Genomic DNA, 22380 nt, shown 5'->3' on the forward strand with positions numbered 1-22380 from the left:
ATAAGAAAAGCCCTTTGTAATATATTGCCATATTATCACTAAATCCCCTGACAGTTGTGACACAGAAGCAAGTCACCTGTCACTTAAGCTTGAGGTCTCTTTAATTTTCTCCTGGAATTCGCACCAGGCTGTCTTTAATTTGAGGCCTTTATTGGAATTCTGAAACCTCTCTGCCTCCCTGGCTCTCAGATCTATTCTGAGAGCTGTTACAGAATGTATACAATAACCAACAGAGGGATTCGGAGAGGGCTGCAGCTCTGTTTATTTAACACTCTGGAGGGATTTTGTGCTTATTCAGTCCTGGCTGCCCGGCTTTCAATATCGCTTTGACAACCATTCTGCCCTTCTCATTAATTTTAAACAGTTAAAACACAGGAAAAAGAGGAAAAAGTTTTCATTATTAAAGTGCTTTACTTTTTAATAACAGAGGATTCTGTCCGCCAGGGGAAAGGGCATCCTCACTAATTTCACATTCATATTAAAAAAAAAAGAAGGAAAAAAAACCCACAAGGACAGTGACAGTTGCGCTGCTGAGGTGGCTTAACGAAAGGAGGCCAGCGAAAAAGTTTGCGTTTCACATCAGTTAAGAGGGTAAAAAAAAATCGTTGTTAATGATAATAGCAAATGTCCACTTTGGTAACACAGCTCCAGAGCGACTTTTCTCCTGACATTTTAGCAGACAAAACCCTTAGGGGGACCATGTACTGTGAAATCAGCCAGACTGTCATCCACCAGAGAGGGAGCAGGGATGGGATTTGACTAAATGGAAAACATTTTCAGCTTGTTAAGTCTCTATTAAAACGGAGATGAGTTTCGCTCTAGAGAATGAGGGTTTCTGTCCTCTCCCCCTTTGTTCTCCCTGTCAGCCTCAAAGCAAAAAAGGGACCCGGGGGACGAGGTTGCCAGGCTCAGGCGCTGGCGCCCACCCTGACCGCTGGCTGGCCGGGGCACGGTGCGCCACTCAACTGGTCAGCGTCATGTGGCTCGTTCGCCTCAGCAGGTTGGAGAGTCTTCTTTTGGAACTCATTTCCACCTTCAGTGGCGTCCCTCCGAGCTGGCGTTCCAGGGCATGTGCGAGACAAGGGCAGCATTGCACTGGGTCTGTCGCACCTGATGAACGTTGTGTGCCCCCAGGACCCAGGGCGGTCTTTGAATGTGGCTTGCTGAAGTTTCCTGAAAACAGCACAGTGGTTAGGGCTGCATCTGAAGCTGCTCCAGGGAATCGGGATGTACGCTCTCAACCTCAAGGAGGGGGCTCCCTTCTTCAGGCGGGATTTTAGTGGGGTTGCCCAGACACTGTTGGAGGGAGTCAGTTCCGCTGATGAATCTGAGGAGGGGGTGGGAGGGGGTTTGCGATGGAGACACAGTTTCTGTGAGAGCAGCTTCTGCTCGGGGGTATTTGAAGTGCCCGAATTGGACTTGCACAATTCCACACTGCCTCTGATGGTCTTTTCCTCTGAACAGGAGTGGTAAGAGGTCAGGAAGAAAAGCAAGTAAATGCGTAAATAAATAGCTGGCCCCGATGGGCGCCCCTCGCAGCCATCCTCACCTTGACTTTGACATCTTTATAGCTCCCTTTTTTCCCTAGTAATATTGAAAGGATTACCCTCCGTGGCCCCTGAGTGGTTGCTGTGTGGTTTTACTGTTATTAAATCTATTATCAGCTGCTTCATTATTCCTGACTCTGCCTCTCCTGTGATCCTCTGCCACCCTCCCAGGAGTCCCATGCCGTTGGCCCCCAGGAAGTCCGCGCGCGCGCCACAGTCCTGCAGACGGTGTTCGAAGATTACGTGCACTCCTCCGAGGAGAGGGTCTCCTGGGCAAAGAAAGGTCAGTCGCTTCTCCGCTGATTGTGGACTGACCCTCACCTTCACCCCGGGCCCCGGTGAGGCCACCCAGGGGCCACTGCGCACCCGCAGAGCCTCCGTAACTCTGCAGGGTTGGAAAGAGGGCGCGCAAGGCTTTAAAGTGATATTAAATGTTAATTTCACCCTTCCCCATGTTCTGCACAAATGAGGCTTCATCTTGGCTTATGTCAGGCCTGGAGCTTTGACCCAACATCTTGGATCTCGGGGAAGTATTTTTCTCTTTCTTTGAAAACCAGATATATGAGATGACAGGACAGTAGAGACAGTTGAAGAGATGGAAATCAGAGATGAAGGTGAGAACTGGAAATACCAGACCTAAGCAGTTTCTATTAGAGGGTACATGGGAAAATGAGAACTCACAGGGCTGAGCAAGAGACACAGCCCGAGCACGCCATTCCTGGGAAGTGCGTCACAGTCGGGGACTGAATATTCAGACCTCAGTAGGATAAACGGGCCCCAGGGAAGACTGGGCGTTAAGCGTGGACCCTAAGCAGGGAGCCGATGGCCAGCGCTGTCCTCAGCCGTGGCGCTCCCCACTGGCGTAGCCCCCACGATGGATGCTGACGAGCCCTGGTCCATGGTGAGTGTCCAGCAGCCCACCAACACACAGGTGCTCTCGCATCCTGTCTTCTCTTCATAAATAGAAACATTCCCCAAAAACTGACTGAACTGAGCACTGTTCCAGGTGCTTGGGATATGTGAGCAATTAGAACAGACAATACTGCCCTGTTATCAGTGGGCTTGGGCTAGCGATGAGCGCTGCACCCATAATAAATGAATTGGTCTATAAAAATGATAAAAGCCCTGGGAAAAATGGGGCCAGGCAAAGGAGAAGAGGAGGAGTGGGTAGAGTGGATTTCTGAAGGAGGCCAGTGGAGTGAGCCTGGGAACTGCCAGGCTGTCCAGGGGGCACTGTCCCTGCTCGGGCAGCACCTGGTGCCGGAGAGCCGGAGGAAGGCTCTGACTGGGAGGAGAAGAGGCCTGGCAGAGGTAGAGGCACAGACGGCCTGGAAGCTGTTGAAGGGCTGTGAGCAGAGACAGGAAGTGGCTGCAATCGTTGAGAAGGTGGCCTGGCTGCCACACCTAGCCAGGCAGGGGTGAATGGTGGGGGACTTTAGGGACAGCTGTGGACCTCAGAAAGCGGACAGTGCGAACAGCAACATTTCAGAGTGTGTTACCACCTCTGGCACCTGATAACAAGCAGTCATTGGCTGTTGCCTGAGAACTCAAGTCACAACTGCAGGTGGTACCATGAGGTGCCCGGGGAGTGTGTATCCTTCTGGACCTTTCTACTGACATCACGCATGGTGTCTCCCCAAATGCCCTGTGAGTGCTCTCCTGAGAACACGCCTCCTGAGAAGGCTGGGCTGCCTTGTCAGACTGACTTGCCAACACCCTGGAATTGGCATCAGGTAGATGCTGTGGCCCAGTTCATGGGGGTTTCAGTTCAGGGGTTCCTTACATAATGACAATAAAATCAAAGCTTGCTTTTATGCAAAAAATAATTGAAGCCAGTGTATGTTTTTTTCATAGTACACATTTTGCTTGAACTTTTTGAAGACCTCCACCCCTCATACTTCATTGGGTGTTGTACTGTTAAAGTAGTTAATACAAAAATTGCCAGGTGGGACAAGGCTGGGGCACTGCGAATTAAGCCAGAACCTGCAGTGTCAGCATCCCAAGGGCCCCTGGTCTGATACTGACTGTACTGCCCGTCCAGCTCCCTGCTCGTGCTCCTGGGCTGGCAGTCAGGATGGCCCCTGCACCTGCGTGGGAGGCCCTGGCGCAGCTCCTGGTAAAGCCTGGCCCTTCCCTGCCTGGCGCAGCTCCTGGTGCGGCCTGGCCCTTCCCTGCCTGGCGCAGCTCCTGGCGCAGCTCCTGGTGCGGCCTGGCCCTTCCCTGCCTGGCGCAGCTCCTGGCGCAGCTCCTGGCGCAGCTCCTGGTGCGGCCGCCCTTCCCTGCCTGGCGCAGCTCCTGGTGCGGCCGCCCTTCCCTGCCTGGCGCAGCTCCTGGCGCAGCTCCTGGTGCGGCCTGGCCCCTCCCTGCCTGGCGCAGCTCCTGGTGCGGCCTGGCCCTTCCCTGCCTGGCGCAGCTATTTAGGGAGTGAACCAAAGGAAGAAAGATGCTCTCTCTCTCTCCCTCTCTCTCTCTCTCTTTCCCCTTCCCTCCTTATCTTTCTCTCTGTGTCTTTTAACTTTGCCTTTTAAATAAATGAATAAATCTTTTTTTTTTTTTAATATTTAAGAAGTTGCAATATGGGACACACACCAACTTTTGCACTACAGTTATTCTAAGGTGCCTGGGCCATCAAAGTAGAAGTTGCATGCAGTAATTCTTGAGAAGATGGTTTGAGTTTTTCTTGTCACCATTGAACTACTCACGTTCTGTGGAGGGGCTGTCTGTTGGTTGGGTTCCACCCCAGGTTGCCAGTGTGCTGGGTCAAACCCTTCAGGTGAGAGTCCCCATCTCCGGTAGGATTCTGAGGGCTGATGCACGGAACTCTGGACCCATAAGTTGATGCAGCCTTTTGCATCTTGATCTGCATATGCAAATTCCCACTACTGACTTGCTTTCCCTTTAATGTCATTTCCAGCCCACCTCATGAATAACTAATGAAGCGCCTGGCTTTTGCCATATTGCTGACACCCAGTTGGATAGTGGGCTGAGTGTGTGTGGGTCTGTTTTCCTTTTGCGTTTTCTGATCCAGCCTTGTTCAGAGCCAGCACTTAATTGTTGTCAGTTTCCTGTTCGTTTCTTACGTTTTTTAGCCAGGGATTCAAGTTGTAAAAATAGCGTTAACATATTTGGAAAATGGTTTGTTTGTTTTAACCTACAAATGCCCCATTCTTCTGTTTGAACCTCTTCCGCCCTGGGGCCTCCCTGGTGGCCTCCGCGTGCAGAATGTATGCCTCTGCTTGCCAGGATGTGTCTCCAAGTCCAGAAAAGCCACCCCAGTGTGACAGGTCACCCTTCCCTCAGCGCCAGCACAAGACGGCTGAGCACTTGGCCAGCTGCTCTGACACACCGCCGTCTGGCTGATTGTAGCTGCTGGTGTGTCCTGACCCCGTGCCCGTGCCCGAGGGCCACAAGCGAGGCCTGCCTGCCCCTCGCTGGGGCTCTCGCTCCTCTCCTTAGTGTGAGATGCCGCTCTCTGTGAGGGAGGAGGAGCAGCAGATGAGCTGTCCAGTGGGGAGTCTTCAAGTAGATGTCCCCTGACTCTTGCCCCGTCAGTCACAGGCCACAGAAATGGGAAGTGGTGAATACTCGGCCCTCATTGCTTGTAGGGTTGTCCAGCACCCCCAGAATTCCTTGCTTCACTTCCGCTGCCTTATAGCCCTGTCCTTCCATACACTTCTGGGCCTGCTGTAGCTGACATTTTCCTGCTGGTCTCAGTCATCCAAGCCCGGCGTCATTGCGCACCCGTGAGGCTGACCGGCCGTAGCTGTCCTGGGAGACAAGAGCCTGGAGGACAGGAAGTTGAGGACCATTACGCATCGCCTGGAGCTGCCTGACTAGTTGTCCTGGGGGAGGATGTCGCTACCATTTCTTGGCAAGCTCATTACCCCTGTGAAGCTGTGAAGCTGGGCACCTGCTTTTCCTGGGACCTGTCGGTGCTTGGCTCCCAGGGCTGGGGTGGAGAAGGGGAGGAAGGGAGGTGACCCGACGAGACTCCCTGCTCCCTCCCTACATAGGAGGTGACCAGTGCGGTGGCTCGGCTGCCACTGAGGTTCTGAGGTGTGCGATAGTGACTGGACTTGGGTTCAAAGTGGTGTTTCAGCCCAGAGTACCTGCCAGGGCAGCAGAGTAGAGGCGGAGCCCTCCTGTCCTCGTTGTGGGCGTGGCCCTCCTGGGACTGGGCTATGGGACTGTGTGTCTGGGAGCCCTGGTGGGGTCTGAGCCCTCCAGACTGTGTGGAGCTTTGAAGTGTTAAAGATTTTCTTTGAAAACCCTCGGTTATTAACAAGGGGAGTGAGCAGCGATTTCAGAGAGGGGTGCTGAGGAGCTGCCTCGGTTATTATTGCTCATCGATTGGGAAAAGGAGCTCACTTTGCTCAGTAAACAGAGCTTTGATGGATTCCCAGGATCCCTCCTGCAGCTGATCTGCTAAAATGACACTTTTTATTACTGTTCCTAAACGCCGCTCTCCAGGTGCCGCTGGGCTCTCAGGTTTAAGCTGTGGGCAAACTTGCCCGTCCAGTGGCTCAGCAGGCACCTGTGAGCCAGGCTGGGAGACTCGGCCTCCTGGGGTAGGGGGAAGAGGGCAGATGCCCAGTTTTCCTGCTACTGCATGTCAAGGAAGCACTACTTCCAGCACAGTCTCTTGGCAAAGGATGCCTACTAGGTGAGCCAGAGCCTTGCCTGCCCGCACAGGCTGTCTCCTCCCTGCCCAGGGCTGGGCTCCAGAAGCTGTATATTGCCCTGGACAGCGAAGAGCTGGCATGTGGGTTGCCTCTGGATTGGCCAGCTGGTGGCCTGGGGGCAGGCTGTGGTGGGAGCAAGCAGCCGGGCACCCTACCCAAGGGCCTTTGGGGCTTTTCAGGGGTTTTAACCTTTGTGTACATCAATAGCCCTCTTTTAAAAAAGAAAATTTTAATTAGGAAAAAAATTTTGAAATGTGTGTGTCTAATGATTTTCTTGTGTTGGTAAGAAAATACTGTCCTAATTTGGTCATTTCTTGGTTTTTCTCCAAGTCTCACACTATTCATTTATACAACAGTTATCAGATGCCTGCTTGTGCCAGCTGCAGTGCCACAGTATTTGAATCAGTTCAGCAGTGTCACTAGGTTTAGTTGAGTGATAATCGTGGCCTGCAGTGTTAGGGGTTTAGGTGGGTTTCAGATTTAGGGTCGCTGTGTCTGTGGTCACGTTCTGGTAAGGCATGGGGGCTGACAGGCCCTGGGGGTGGGCGGCTTTTGCCCTTGCACAGCCCGGTCCTGACAAGGTCCCCTTGCTCTCCCATCAGCTCTGCAATCCTTCATCCGCGCCTACGCCACCTACCCCCGGGAGCTGAAGCACATCTTCCACGTCCGATCCCTCCACCTCGGACACGTGGCCAAGAGCTTCGGGCTAAGAGATGCTCCAAAAAACCTTAGCATCCCAGCTGGAAAGAAGAAAGCAATGCTGAAAAGGTAAGGCGAGCTGGAGGTGTGCTGTGGCTGAGTTGGAGGGCGGAGAGTGGTGTGAGCATGGGTGAGCCGGCTGGAGGTGTGCTGTGGCTGAGTTGGAGGGTGGAGAGTGATGTGAGCATGGGTGAGGTGGGCCGGAGGTGTGCTGTGGCTGAGTTGGAGGGCGGAGAGTGGTGTGAGCGTGGATGAGCCGGCTGGAGGTATGCTGTGGCTGAGTTGGAGGGCGGAGAGCGGTGTGAGCGTGGGTGAGGTGGGCTGGGAGGCCAAGGCACTCCAAGTCTTACCCGGCTGTGTAGCTCAACTTGAGAAATCCTCTGTGTCCCCAGTCGGATGCAAGTCTCATGGGAAGGATTACAGCAGCAGGGCAAAGCTGTTGAATTGTCTGCACCGTCCTCACTAGAGAAACAGGGGAACTTGGCACAGTCAGAGCTACAGGTAGTTAGACCATGGCAAGCAGCTGGGCTGTGTACCAAGGCTGTGGTCGTGAGCCCTGTCCTTGCGGGTTCAGGAGTTGCTCAGGTCCAAGTCTGTAACCAGGGGACTCCCAGGGTAGCCTGGGCACCACACCTCACCCTGCTCAGTGCTAAGGGCCTGCTTGCAGCTGCACACTCAGGCTGGAGCCAGGGGTGTTTCCCAGAGCTGGCCAGGGGGCCCAGGGTAAAGCGGAGGCCAAGGAAGGGGTGTGGCCTGCAGGGCTTGGCTCCGCATCCAGCTTCCCGAAGCTGAGAGCATCTTGTGAGTACTTCTCTCCCCAGAGATGCTGTGTCATGGAGCAGCAGGTGCAGCCCTTCGCAGGTACTAAGCCGTGGGAACTGTCGCCATGCCAGCTTGGAGTGGACCAGTGCTGGGCACAGAGGCTCCTGCAGCCACAGCCCTGTGCATGGAAGAGCTTCACAAGCTGTGATGGCAAGACTGGAGACCTGGGCTGGCTGTTGCCGTGTGAGGGGCTCGTCTCCCAGGGAGCATGGAAGACGCCAGCTCATCTTGATCTTGGTGATCTTTGCTGATCTTGGCTCAGAGCCCCAGATTCTAGAACTCCAAAAGGTCAGAAGATAAGTCCTGTCTTGGTAATCCTCAAGCTTGTTGTGGAAATCGGAACTAGGGAAGCCTATACGGCCTGCTCCCACAAACAGTGGAGTCCAGACCCGGGACACACAGGGGAAAGTCTACGGACTTGCCCCTACTAGGCTCTCATGATGGGTGTGACGTAGCCCCGTGTGACTCTCATCTTGGGAGTTGTGGTGGGTGTGACGTGGCCCTGTGTGGTTCCCGACCTGGGAGTTGTGATGGGTGTGACGTGGCCCCGTGTGGCTCTCATCCTGGGAGTTGTGATGGGTGTGACGTGGCCCTGTGTAGCTCTCATCCCGGGAGTTGTGATGGGTGTGACGTGGCCCTGTGTGGCTCTCATCCCGGGAGTTGTGATGGGTGTGACGTGGCCCTGTGTGGTTCCCGACCTGGGAGTTGTGATGGGTGTGATGTGGCCCCGTGTGGCTCTCATCCTGGGAGTTGTGATGGGTTTGAAATGGTCCCATGTGGCTCTCATCCTGGGAGTTGTGATGGGTGTGATGTGGCCCCGTGTGGCTCTCATCCTGGGAGTTGTGATGGGTGTGACATGGCCCTGTGTGGTTCCTGACCTGGGAGTTGTGATGGGTGTGACGTGGCCCTGTGTAGCTCTCATCCTGGGAGTTGTGACAGGTGTGACGTGGCCCTGTGTGGCTCTCATCCCGGGAGTTGTGACGGTTGTGACGTGGCTCTGTGTGGCTCTCATCCTGCGAGTTGTGATGTGATGCTTTGGACTTGTGCTCACCCAGCACTGCAGCAGCTCCACAAGGCAGCCAGCAGCCCTCTGCCCAAGTGCCGTTCTGCTTCAGTGCCTGGCTCGGCCCGAACGAGGCTGTAGTCCAGCCAGTTTTTCCCCTGCCTTGGTCCCAGGCATGCGTGCTGGTCAGGGTTTGTGAGCTCAGCGGCCTCTGGAGTTGGCTGGCCAGTGTCTGCACATGTTGGCCAGCCTGACACGGGACTGAGAGGCAGCACAGTGCGCATCAGCAGTCTCCCTGTCCTGTGGCTATCTCAGCCATGCTGAGCCCTGGGACGACGGGGCCACAGCTGCCCAGTGATCCCTGTGGAGAAGCACATTGTCTCAATTCCTCTCCTCAGAGCCAGGGCAGTCCTAGTGTTTTGTTCTTAGCAGATGATGTACTCTGTGGACTGGAAGGTTCACTCCCGAGTGCTCATCCAAACCACAGCCCTTCCAACCAGGGTATCCAAACTCCTTCCCAGGTACTGGAAACAGAGCAGAGGCCGGGGCTGGGGGGGAAGAGGGGACTGGCTGCAGTATTGTCCTGGCCTCGGAAAGTCGCTAGGGAGGGAGCAAGTGTCGCCTCCTACCTCAGCTGAGCCTGGCTAGCAGATGGGCACCAGGACCACTGTAGCCCTGTGAGCCGGGACTTAGCAGGCTTTATTCAGGGAAGAATGGGCTGCTCTGCCGTTGGAGAGCATGTAGGATGGTCTGGGGCGCCTTTGATGTCTGGCTGGCGCAGCGGGAGCCCAAGGGTGAGTGACAGCAGCGTCACAGGATTACTCCACACACCACAATGCTGCTCTCTGTTCTTGCCGAGTCACCACTCTGTTACAACCACCTTCCCGTTGTCACGCCCTGCACCACAGACGGGGCACTCGAGGGTACAGTGGGTACTTGGTTTTGGGGGGGAGGGGAATGACTTCACAGCCAGTCTGCACATGGACCATATAATCGTGGCTGGGGAAGCAGCAGAGGAAACGTGACAGACTTTTCCACACCCCGGGCAGGGCTCGGGCAGACAGACGCCCGCTGCTGCTGTGTGAGGATGGGGCAAAAAAATCCCTCAAACCCCGCGAAGTGCGGGGCTGTGGCCGCCCGAGATCGTCTGAGCAGGGAGTGTGCGGACCCGCCTGTGGACCAGCGCTGACCTCTCCACACGCCCCTGCACGCCGGGTCAGGGCGCAGTGCCTGAGCAACTGCATGCTATAGGCACGCCTGTGCTGCCCCAGGCCAGCCCCCCTGACAACCCAAACAGGGAGTTCAGGGCAGGCGAGGCGGGAAACAGCCAGGATTTCCATGCAGTGACAACAGGGCTTCTCTTTATTCCTTTACTCAACTCCTTTTCAGAAAAACTAAATCAGTAATGTCCCTGAATGAGATCTCAGTAATCGGTGTCTACCAACTCTAGCACGTCCCCGCTCCGAAAGGCAACGCTAAACGCCTCCCCAGACACCCCCATGCACAGGTACACACAACGGGTGCTCTTGTGAAACATTGAATGGTCCCTTAGCGCTGCTCGTCACAGGGCAGCGTCTCCTCATGTGAGACACGGGTCTCCGAGGAAGCCCAGGCAGCATGGTCTCCGCACACCTCCATCTTAGCGGCAGCTCGAGAGCAGCGCTGGCTGCCAGGAGAGGCCAGCGCGTGTGCTGTGCCCACAGGGTGCCTGCTGCCCCCGGCTGTCTGACCCCCGTAATGCGGTGCAGGAGTGGAGAGCCCACCTGCACCCCACCAGCCAGCCTGTTGTGTATGGGCTTTGGGCGAGCCCAGCACTGCACCTCCACAGGTGTGTCTGTAGCCCCCCCCAAAAGTGTCTTTACCCCAGCTGCCTCCTCGGGTGTGTCTGATGCCACTCCTGGAGCTTGGAATCACTGGAGAGTCTTTGTGTCAGTGGGTGAATTATCTGGTTTCCCTATTCTCAACTCCCCCCTTTTAAGATTAATAGTGGCCGCTATTGTTAGAAGAACAATAGTCAATAGTGTAGATGTTCTCAAGCGAGCCTGGCTAAAGCATTACCTAGTAGTTCCAAGTTTACGTGCGGTAAAGCAGTAACATCGGGACCTCCCTGGCCCCTCGCTTCTGGCTGTGGCCAAGATCGGGCTGTATTCAGCAGGCGGGCCCTCTCGACAGAGTACCCCGAGCAGCACGCGGCAGGCCCTTCCCTACCCACTGTGCGCACAACGCGCTGGAAGTCTCAGAGCCTGTGTGCATCCTTGGGCAGCTGCGGCGTGCCAGGCATCTCCTGCCTGGGTGAGGCGCACACTGTACGCTTCCACACTGAACACGAAGCCTAGAATGTGCTAGGTCCCATCTTGGGCATTTTCCATCTTCCAGGCTTCTGCTGTGTCATTCTCTTGGCACTGGCACTGTTGCCAGCCCCTGCCCTCCCCCCACTCTTGTTTCTGGTTGTTAAGGTTCCCTTAGTTTGCGATGGAGGCTGAAGAGACAGACCTTCCAACTGCTGGCTCCCTGATGCAAATAGCCGCACAGCCAAGGCTGGGTCCAGCTGAGGCTCTGCTGCCTGCGTGTGCTCCCTGCTGACCTCCTGCCAGTGGTCAAGTCAGGACTGAGGAGCAGCTGGGCCCCCACCCCCACAGCAGGGGGTCCTGGTGCCACGGAGCAGTTGTGGGGATGGGCAGGATGAGGAGCGCATGAGCTGGGCATCTGACAGGGCACATGCGGGAGCCCCGTGTGGCACCTCTTTCCCCGTCTTCCATCAGCCTTGTAGGTGCCCCTGGAACTGAGGGAAGGAGCAGGGAGTGTGGCAGTGACAACTGTTAGCACACCCAACCTCAAAACCACAGAACTACCCTCTGGGACTGGCCCGAAGAGCCCACAGCCTCTCTTCCTGTGCAGCGAGGCCCACCTCGCGAGGAGCCACTGGCCTGCCAGCGTTGCATGGCCTTTTCAGCCCTTGCTATCCCTTAATTAGCTGACTGCAGCCCTGGCCTCCTGCCCGCCATGAAGGTGCTCTCAATTGCGTCAGGCTGGTTGTCACTGTGTACACAGAGCGGCCAGTCGTGAGATGGGCGGCTGCACTGAGCTACGTGTGTGTGTGGCTTGGCTGCACCCTGGTCAACCCAGGTTGTCCGTCTCCTGCTGTCCAGTGCCTTTATCCCTCGGCCTCTGCCCTATCTCAGGGAGCAGTGAGGAGCAGCTGCCTCAGCCCCTTCTGAACGGAGCGTTGCCTTCCCAGTCTCCCCTAGCCACCACAGAGCCTGCCTGAGTGCCACTCCCTTGCCCATCTGGCCCTGGCACAGAGCCTTTCAGGGACACCCCATGATGCTGGTGATTAAACCAAACCGCACACCTCCTCATGAGGTTCTGCATGGATGGGACTCCGCTGGGCCTTTGGCCTCTGCTGATGGTGTCCTGGCCCGGTCCTCCCCGCTCCTGCCGCAGAGAGCTTTGCCTGATGGGGTGCCCTAGATGCCCACCGGCCCTGTGGTGGCGGTTTCCTGTCTGTCCTCCCTGCTCCTTGTGGTGGTACAGAAGGAAGCCCAGCCCAGCGTTGGCTCGCTCGTTTCCCAGCCTCTGCCTTGCTACCTGGCACTGAAGGTGCCCTGTGATTCTGAGAGGAGGTCCTTTAGGGGGGTGATGGTGAGCAGCAATGGGGGTGGGGGGCACCTGCTGAGACCTGGAGAAGGAAACCTTGCCTGCCTGCCCAGTGAACTCTGGGAACCAGCCCTGTCTGGTGGGCACATGGTCTTTGTGGCTCCTGGTACACCTGCCAGTCTGTCCTTAGGACCGCTTTGTGGGGAGAGGGGCAATGCCCACTGCTGGTGTCCCAGCTTATGTACTGTGTGTGTGTGTACACATGTTTGTGTACGTGTGTCTGTCATGTCCCCCACCCCGCTCCCCAGGCCTTGACTGCCTCAGTAGGAGGCGTGGAGAGCTGCCCTCCTAAGGAAGGAAGTGGACGTGCTGGGCTGTCTGCACCTACCCCACCCTCCCAATGCCAGAGGACTTTCAGACAGGGTCAGAGCCCCCAGCCTGGGTCCTGACCACAGGAACTGGGGACACAGGTGTGTTGTGTGTGGGAGACAGGGTCTGCCGGCAGCCAGGTGCAGGCCCCCAGCTTGGGTCCTGACCACAGGAACTGGGGACACAGGTGTGCTGTGTGTGGGAGACAGGGTCTGCCGGCAGCCAGGTGCAGGCCCCCAGCCTAAAGGCCTGAAGGAGATGCCTTCCTAGGATACCACAAGCTCAAGTCAAAACAAACAAAGGATACCACGGACCCCGGCACTCTGGGACCCGGAAGCAGTGAGTGTTTGGAGCAATTTGTGGGGAGCTGGCTGGTGAGCCTACGGCCTAAAGAGGATGTGGAGTCGTCACTGACGTGCAGGGCCTGGTGAGCAGCACAGGTTCCCAGCCTGTGTGTCCAGGGAATGGGCACCGGTGCCCTGGAAGCCCACGCCTGCTGATTTGTCTGGGACACACACTGAGAGAAATAAGCTTGTCCAGCCTGGGACGGGGCCCTGGGAGGTGGTGGTCCCTCCACTGGCCATTACCACCATGCTCGCTGCGTGCAGTCACTTCGGGGATGCCGCAGTGCGAGGTCCCCCCTCCCTCTCCCTTCTCTGCATCAGTTGCTCCGGGCCCTGCTGGCATCAGGTGCCCCGAGCCCTGCTGGCAGACTCTGTGCCGTTACTGCTGGCCACACGCAGCTTTCACAGTTGGCCTTGTGCTCCCAGCACGGTGGTTTTTGTTTTTTTTTTTTTTAATCTGATACCACGCAGTTAGCAGCTCTGCCTCCCCATGCAGCACCCTGCTTGTCCCCACCCAGTAATGAGGTGATTAGAGGGCTTTCCATGACCCACTCTTCTGCCCACCTGGGTCACCTGCACACAGCAGGAACCGCAGGGTGTGTGTCCAGCCCCATGGTCAGCACTGAGAGCGAAGGACAGGCCCCCAGCCAGCCTCCCCTGAAAGTGTGGTACAGACGTTCACACCGCAGCTGACCGCAGAGGTGGCCGCGTGCAGCCGGAATGCCTGTTCCCCACTGGACCATCCTTGTTGTCCCTACCCCCAAGGAGAACTTGTCCCTGCTCAGAGTTCACAGTGCCCAGTGCCGAAGTGTCTCCTGAGTCAGAACTCAGCACCACCCTCATGTCACCCAGCTGTATGCGCACGGGGGGAGTCTGGCCCCAGCCCGCCACAGCCTCTTCCCCTAGTGATGCCAGGGCCTTGTGGCTGGCTGACCTGTATTTTACATGTCATCTTCGTCCTGCTCCTGATGTTAGAGCAACATCCAAACTGTGGATAAGGGTTTCACTATGTCATGAGGCAGGAAGGCTGCCATTGATTTGCAGTGAGTCCTATGTGGGCATGGCCTCCCTGAGACCTGCCCAAGGGCCTCCACGTGCAGGGCCGGGGCACCTTGGAGCCTGCCTGGCTTCCTAACCAGGATATTTCTTGATAAGAGCAGATAACCAAAGAAATGGACTTTAAGGCAGGAGAGATTGTGGTTGTGTGCATGGGGGAAACTGGCTTCTGTCAGTGCAGCCAGCCTCCAAGGAGGGCTTGTAGGCAGTGCTGAGGTTCAGCTTTCTGCCCTTCCCCACCCCCACCCCCAGCCAGGGCGTTGGAGTCAGATGCTCCGCCTTTGGTGCCAGCCCTTCCGCTGAGCAGCGGCTTACCTACACAGCCGGGTACCGCGGGGTTGCTCTGTGAGCTTGGGGTAAGAGGATGACCGTGTAGCCCTTCACCCAGCACAAGGTGGCTCAGAAGTCACGTGTCTCCAGCCCTCGCAGGTCAGTGAGTCAGGGTCCTCGTAGCCTTCCCTGAACCCTGCAGTCCAACCCCAGCCTGAGCCTGGCGCCGTCGGTCCCACTGCTCCTGCAGAGCTGAGTATGGCCTCAGCTGTGGCACTTCCTAAGATTGATGGGTGGATTGATGTGAAAAGCAGAGAGACAGTCAGAGCTTTCCTTTGTTGGGTGATGTCCCAAATGCCCACAACCAGAGGCTCTGGACTGGACCAGAGCCCCAGGAGCTCCAGGTGGCACTGCCCTGGGTGGCAGGAGACAAGCCTGTGGACCGTGGGCCACTGCCTAGCTGGGCACACGAGCAAGGAGCTGGGGTAGCGTGTAGTCGGCATTCTTGGTCTGTCAGGTCACTGACAATGTCCAGCAGGACAGGACAGGATTAGGGGTGGAGTCCTAGCCTGTGGTTCCAGGGACACCTGCCTCCACGTCTGCCCTGCGTCTCCCCATCTTCCCAGCAGTTGTCACGGAGAAGGAAACAGTGTGGCCCGAGTCTGCTGTCCCCGCTCCCGGGGTGTGTGGGCCACTGGGGACCATGGGGCAGGAAGCCAGGAGGAACCGCTCCTACGCAAGGCTCTGGGCTACGGAGTGGCAGAAGTGGGCCTGCCGCCTGCAGTCACAGCACACTCGGCTGGGCTCAGTACTCTCCAGTGCCCCCTGTCTCATTCTAGATGTGAGCTAGTTAGCAAATCTCCCATCGATGCAGCAGGCCCATCGGGCAGCAGCAGGCCCTAGCACCATGCCGGCCCTTGCTCGACCCAGGGCTCAAGTGCCATGTGTCCCCTGGGAAATGTCTTTAGACTGAGGCTGCACTCCACGCTCGCTCACAGACTTCCTGGGGTCCCCAGCAAGGCTCTCCTGGCCTCCTCTTGGACCTTGGCAGTTGTTTGGGGAAGGCAGGCAGCTGGCAGTGCCCGTCACCGGGGGTATTGGGAAGGCCTGTGAGGGAAATGCCTGGAATGCAGTGTCCCTGCGCCTGTGCTACCACAGGAAGGTTCAGAATGGGTTGTGAAACTCCTGTGGTGAGTCGGAAGGGTTTGCTGCAATCTGTTTATGTGTTTGTTTTCTCAAATATTCAGCCTGTCATTGCGAAGTCAGCTACTGAGTCTCCCGTGTGGGTGCAGGGCCCAAGGACTCGGGTCGTCTTCACTGCTTTCCCAGGCGCAGTTAAGCAGGAAGCTAGTTCTGAAATGGAGCAGCCGGGACTCACATGGGACGCTGGAGCCACAGGCAGCAGCTTTGCCCACCATGACCCAGGCTGTCGACAGCCAAGTGATTGGTGGCTGCCCCGTGAACAGGTGACTTTGCTCTGGGTCCCCCCACATGTACACACAGCCTCCAGAGTGGATTAGAAGCTACAGCTTAGGTCCTGGGAGAAGGACTTGACACTGCGTGAGTTGGTGGATCACCAGGTAGACTCCTGGCAAAAACAGTGACGCCTGCATAGACTAAACTGAGTCCTGACAGGATGACAGCACGGCAGGTTAGAGGAAAACGCACTCGGACGATTCCTCAGTGCTAGGATGGAGACTTTTCTAAGCATGACCCCGAGCAGTAGACACAGCCTGAGCAGTCCAGGAGCACTGAGATGACAGACCCCACCCTGCAAGGAAATGCGTCACCGACAGAGGCCTTCCCGGGGGGCCTGCTCCAGCAGTCATGCCAGCAGGTGTGCTCATGGCCCAGGTAGGCTGTGATTTCACCTGACTGGCACCTGTGGCACCTGTCCATCCTGCTGAGTAACCCAGCCTGGTGCGGGGTGGGGGCGGGGCTCTGCAGCCTGCACGGCCAGCCAGAGTTCTCTGTGGTTAGATAAACTGATCTGTTGCTTGGTAACTGCAGGATTACTGCAGTGGCTGCACAGAAAGCCTGTCTGATAGGGGCTCGGGTATTTGGGCGGGAGGGCAAGAAAGTTGGCAAGTTCCTGAGAGAACTGCAGCTGGCAGAGGACACGCACGCCCAGCACAGGCCCCGGGCATAGAGGGTCCTCTTCCCACCTCTGCTCTGCCCCTTTAGCCTGAGGCCTAGAACAGAAGGAGACAGGACTCCTGTGGGATGGCCGCAAGGTTCTCCCACCCGTGGGGGAAGGTTCTGGAAGCTGTGGTCCCTACCTGCTCCCCTGTCCTGTGGCTCCAGGGTCCTCCCTCAGCATACCTGTTGTGGTTCTGCACACTGCCAGGGTGTGCCTTCCTCTGCCTCGGGCTGCCTGGATTAGTCAGGAAAGGGACAGAGCCAGAATGTACCATGGAGGTGATGTACATTCTATGGGCTGTTGGGCCCCTGCTCAGCCATGGGCAGCGGACGGCCAGTGTCACACATGTGTGCATGCATGCCCGTGCCCGGGAGCCGTGCCCTCGTGAGAGCTTCGGCGTATATTTTGCTTGAGCAGCGGCTGCAGCAGACCTGGAAGCAGGAGCTTGTGCTGGCAAGAATATTCTGACTGATACTTTGCATATTTTGAAACTCATGTTGTTGCACTTAGCATCATACACCTGTGAGTAGCCGGCTTCAAACACAGGGGGGAGAAGTACGCCTTCCTGTCAGAACCTCCTCGCTCCGTCTGTCAGTCTGTCAGCGAGCCTGTCTAAAAATAAGCTTTTCCTGCGACAAGTGGAGCAGGGCGTGTGCTGCTCACCGCCGGGCCCGTCTCTGCCACCTCTGACACGCGTGGGCCTCCAGGGGGACACCCCGGGGAGCCCGGGCTAGCACAGTGTGTGTCCTGTTTAACCCTCACGGGACTCGAGGAACTCTCTCAGCATCATGGCCACCTGTCCAGTGAGGCCCCCGAGGACAGCCCTGCCCAGCCAGTAAGTGGCAGACACTTCTGAGCCCAGTTCCCTCCTTCTTCCTCCTGCACAGCCACGCACAAGCTGCCCCACGTGGCCAGGGAGGGCTCCCCAACAGCCCATGGTTCCTCCTCCCCCTCCCTTGGCCACTCAGGCCTTCCTGCCATCCTGCTCGGTGTGGTTCTCTGCTCCTGGACCCGCGGCCTGGGTTTCTGTCGGCTTCTGCCAGCGACATGCCTCCTGCAGCCTCTGTAATACCACGGTCATAACCATCTCTACCTCCAGGAGTGGCCGGGGGTGAGACACTGGGGCAGCTCACACGGACCACCCCAAAAAATGTGTAGGTGAATTTCTGGCCTTGCTGCACCACTCATGCTCCGCCTCCTGACGCCTGACCTCGCCTGTGCCTCCCCCACACTGCTTGACTTCCACATCTTCCAAACGTTAGCATGGGCAGCAGCACCCAGGCAGGGAGGACAGACAGTAGTCTCAGCCCAGGTCGGGTGCGGCTCTGTAGGCACAGCAGCGGCCCGGCTTCTGCCACCCTGATGGGCACAGCGAGGCAGGCTCCTGCAGTCCTCAGACAACACCCTTTCCCGGGGGTCGGAGGGATCGCCCGACACGGCAGTGTGGCTTCATCAGTAATTGTTTTGTCGTCGTTTTGGTTGAAGTCTCATCTGAAGACACATTTTACTCTTCAGTTTTAATAATCATTCGTGATTGAACTACAAATCGCCGCCTCTGATGTGTGATCAAATGGGAGCCTGCTGCCTTAGAGCACGCTCGCTTGGAGGCGGCACCGAGGAGGAGCTGCAGCCCTGGGTTCTGTGGAGATCAGGGCAAGGGGAGACTTCCCTCTAGTGCCCCACTATGTGGGAGCTGCGAGCCTGGGGCGGCCCAGACACCAGCCGCCCACACCCTGGCAATGGGTCTCAAGTTCTGGATCTGTGGACACTGGACCCGAGTGGGGCTGGTCGCCGTGGCGTGGCTGGGGAGCTGCTGCCCTGGGAGGAGGGCGACTCGGCCGCACCTGGATTGCCGTCGCGGGGGAGGGTGTGCAGACTTTCCCGAGAACACAGCACAGAACAAAGCCTTACTTTTAAAAATGCCATGATATTTTGCCACCATTATGAAAATCTGTCAGTGCTGTATCTAATCTTCTGGTGCACAGAATACCTAAACAGGCCCCACTGAAGGGATTGTACCTCAGTTAATACAAAAATGCCAGCCGCACGGTCTCGGAACCAGCTGCCACTCAGCCTCCTTCCAAATGAGAGAAAAGAATAATAAAGTTTCTTTTCCTCTGCTGTCACTGTTGTGCAGGCCCACCCTCGGGAAGCCGACCCAGAGCAGACGTCGCCGGCTGGCTGAGCTGCTGCGCTCCGAGTACTCCAGTGGGATGGAGGCTGGTGCCAAGGGCACAACGACCCAGAACAAACAGGGCGGCCCGCAGCCGCCCCGCAGCCTCCGCCGTGGGAACCGGCGGAAGCGCTCTCCGTGAAGGGCCTGCTGAGGGCAGCCCCCAAGTGTCCCAGGTTCTGTTCGGGCCTCAGTCTCGCAAGGGGCCCCGGACCCTGCCCGGCTCCCGTCAGAGAGGCCTTTCTGCCAAGCCTGGGTCCCCGATGGGAGGGGGCCCGATGGGAATAGGTGGGGCAGGGGGTCAGCCCGGGGCACCCGCTGCTCTTCACGCGGCTGCTGCCTGGCTGCAGGTGGCATGGACTGCAGCGGGCGGCCCTGGCCCTGCCCTGCCCTGCGGCAGTAGCCTGAGGCCCTCACAGCTCTACTAGAGAGCTGTTAGAGTGTTTGTGGCTGTGAGGAGGGCATTAAAAATCTTAAAAACCAGAGCTGAATCTGCTCAAAAAGAGGGGAAAAAATCAAGTAATCCTTGAGCAATGCTGTGCCCCAGAAGGCCCACCGAGGGCTTAGGGGCAGGCACCCGACGCGACGTTGGTGACGGTGGCTGACCCCCCGCACGCGGGCTGCCCTGACATGTGTGTCCCTCACCCTGTCCACAGGAACCTCTGATTGACCGCTGCCTTTGAAGTCAGAAAGCACCCGTTTCCACGCTTCTCTCGCCCATCCAACCCCATCTTGTCTTAGGAAAGGTCTGGGGTCTTTGTGTGGTGACCCCAGACCCCAGCTGTCCCTCCCCCACCATTGTGTTTTCTGGGAGGTTTGAAAGACCCCTGGAGTGCATTGATTTCCAATAAATGTAAACCCCAGGCCCTTGCCGAGATGCAAGAAAAGCAGCAGCCTGGAGTCTGATCTCAGGGGTCCTCAGGTGACCCCCCAGTCCGCGTGGACTCTGGCCCAGGTGGGAGGCTGCAGCAGCTTCCGCTGCCGTCAGGGCTAGACAGGCTCTGAGCCCCCTTTCTCAGTTTGGACGAGAGAAGGACCAGTGCCAGTGATTGGAGGTGATCCTGGCGGGAAGGGGCTGGAGCCTGGCCCACCTGCAGCCCTGCCCCCACAGCCTCTCAGTAGATACCCTCCTCTGAAAATCAGCGGCAAAATGTGGATTTAGCAGACAAAGGGTTAATATGATCCAAATTTAAATAACCTTAAAATCTCTCTCTCAGTATGGCTCTTGACAGATTATTCGTTTCAGACATCAATTAGGCAAAGCTGGGGCCTAATTCCACCACCGCACACACTCTAATTTTGTGTGTATTTTCAACCGTACCACCTCTTCCCACACTCACCCATTTCTCTGTTACCATCAGCTGGGTTCTTGCTTTGCAGTCGGAGTCTAGATGCGTGAGTGGGACGTGGCCGCCAGACCATTCTTCTCCAGCCACCTGACCGAGGGCTTTGCTGAGATCCCCGGTGTCCCTGTGTGTGCGTGGCCCAGCTAGGAGCCAACCGGAGCTCAGCAGGGGCCTTGTCCATGAGGCCCAGTGGGGTTGGGGTGCCCTCCCCCCTTTCCTGATGAGCCCAAATGTGGAGCAGAACATGGAGTGAATGAACATGCGGAAGACAAGCCTACCCCGACTGGACCTTGTCCCGGAGGCAGAAAGGGAAGGCCGCGCTAGCTGTCCTCCCCCCCCCCCCCCCCCGCGCTCCCCCGTTCCTCCTGGCCACCTCCTGCTGCCCTCTGGAAAAACCCAGGGCATGGCCCGTCTGGGCAGTGGGCACCTCTCAGATCAGCTCAGCCTCCACGCCAAGACTAGTGGGCACAGCTGGACCCGTCTCAGACCTGGATACCTCCACGCCTCTCTGCCTTTCCTCTTGTTGGGCCTGGGTCTTCCTCCCACTGCCCTTAAAGGAGCACTCCACCAGCCCCAGGATCGGGAGCAGAGAAACCAGTTTAACTGAGTGGGGGAAGGCAGACGCCCACCTCGTTGCACAAGTTGTAGAGTTATTACAGCCGGGAGGTTGCGGGAAATTTTAAAATATTGTAATTATCAACTTGTCACGAAGCCTTGTTCTTCATTAATGTAAGATATTAAATGGCCTCCGCCATACAAGGACATTACATAGTTGGGACTGGACCGGCAGTTTACCCTGGCGCTGTGTAAATGTGAGGGTGGGTGCCGCCGCCCGCCGCCCGCCCTGGCACCGAATGAGAAGCACACCAGTGCGAGTTGTGCTTTGATAGATTTTTAATATGATTTTAAGGAGTTTTGTTTGGTCTCATTCTTATTCAATGAGATTAATTTAAAGCACTTATCCCCTGGGTTTAAGTCAATCCGTGTAGGATTTGGGCAGGGTTTGTTGCTTAGGGGGTTTTGTTTGTAGGAGGCTATGAGAGACTCCTTTCCCACTTCATTAACCCTGAGTTGGGGACAATCCCCGGGCCCGCCCCACCACCACCAGGGCTGCGGATTTAGCAGCCCCTTTCACATGCAAAAAAAACTCCAAAGCCGAGCGGCTCCTTGACTTAATTAGCTGCTGTGCATTTTGCAAAAAATTAGAATAATACCCTTGCTGTCCTGGCCATCGGGGAAAGAAGGCTGCTGGGGTGAGGGTGTCTGGGGACCACAAGGGGGGGGAGGCAACAGTAGCGGGCCTGGCCATGGAGCTGGGCTCTCCCCTGGGTCAGGGTCTCCCACAGCCCCCCCTTTCCAGGCAGTCCTGCCCCGAAAACTTGCACTTCCCAGCCTCCGGCATCTCCTGTGTTGGGGTCAACTGTAGGTGTCTTGTGTGAGGAGAGCGCCTGCTCCCACCTCCCCAAAGAGGAGAGTCCAGGAGGCAACCCAGCCCTCGGGGGACTGGAGGCCTGGAGTAGTCAGACTGCGGGCCGGTTCGGGACCTCGACCCCACCTCCTGGGGCCGGGGTTGAGACTGCGACGAAACTCCCTGTCAGGACCCCTCCCCGATGAGGGGGTGGGGGAGGTGGAAGTCGGGACCGAAGTGACCCCAGGGGGTGTCAGGTGCCCGTCCTGAGCCTCCGCTACCCGAGTTGGGGAGGAGGAGGGTGGGGATGATGGGGGAGCCGCCTCGGAGCCCAGCTGTCGGCTGAGCCCGGCTGGCCGGTCACCAGCTGCCGGCGCCCTTGTCGCGGCCAGATGAGTCGGCTCAGCCAGGGCACTGCAGTCCGGCCCGGCCGACCCCCGCCTCTCCACCAGCGGCCCACGGGACCCTCTGCAAGCCACGAAGAACCGTATGGAGCCGAGAGGGGAGGAGCCACGCGCTTGCCTCATTGTAGAGATGGGAAAGCTGAGGCCCGGGAAAGGGCCCCCCCAAGCAACCCGTCCGGTCTGGGGGCGCACCCTTACGCGGTCCCAACAGGGAAGGAGACCGAGTCCCGGGCCGTGGGGAGGGGCCTGACGCAGACCCCACGGCAGCGCGCACGGGCGCCTGGTCGTTTGTAAGAAGTTTATTTCGACATTTAAAAAAGAGAAGAGAGCCGAACCGGGGAGGCTCAGCTGTTGGGGGGGTCGGGCGGAGGAGGGGCCCGGGCGGGGCGGGAGGGCGAGACCCCCTCGGTCCTCGGCCGCCCCTCCCGGCAGGGGGGACAGGGGCACAGACTCACAGTTCACGGACACAGCCACGGGCTCGTGGGTCACGAATAAATAACTTCATATACACTTTGCACAC

General features: G+C 57.4%; 1 protein-coding gene across 1 annotated transcript in view; it reads left to right on the plus strand.

Moving 5' to 3' along the window:
- The window catches only part of DDX31 (DEAD-box helicase 31), a 64291-nt gene extending 45398 nt beyond the window's left edge, over positions 1-18893 (plus strand). The window contains exons 18-20 of the mRNA XM_058672220.1: positions 1719-1830; positions 6832-6997; positions 18667-18893. Of these exons, the coding sequence (XP_058528203.1) occupies positions 1719-1830; positions 6832-6997; positions 18667-18844 (456 nt within the window). The 3' untranslated portion in view covers positions 18845-18893. The remainder of the gene's footprint in view (positions 1-1718; positions 1831-6831; positions 6998-18666) is intronic.
- Positions 18894-22380: the final 3487 nt, after the last annotated feature.

This window comes from Ochotona princeps, chromosome 14, assembly GCF_030435755.1.
Source record: "Ochotona princeps isolate mOchPri1 chromosome 14, mOchPri1.hap1, whole genome shotgun sequence".
Taxonomy (NCBI): domain Eukaryota; kingdom Metazoa; phylum Chordata; class Mammalia; order Lagomorpha; family Ochotonidae; genus Ochotona; species Ochotona princeps.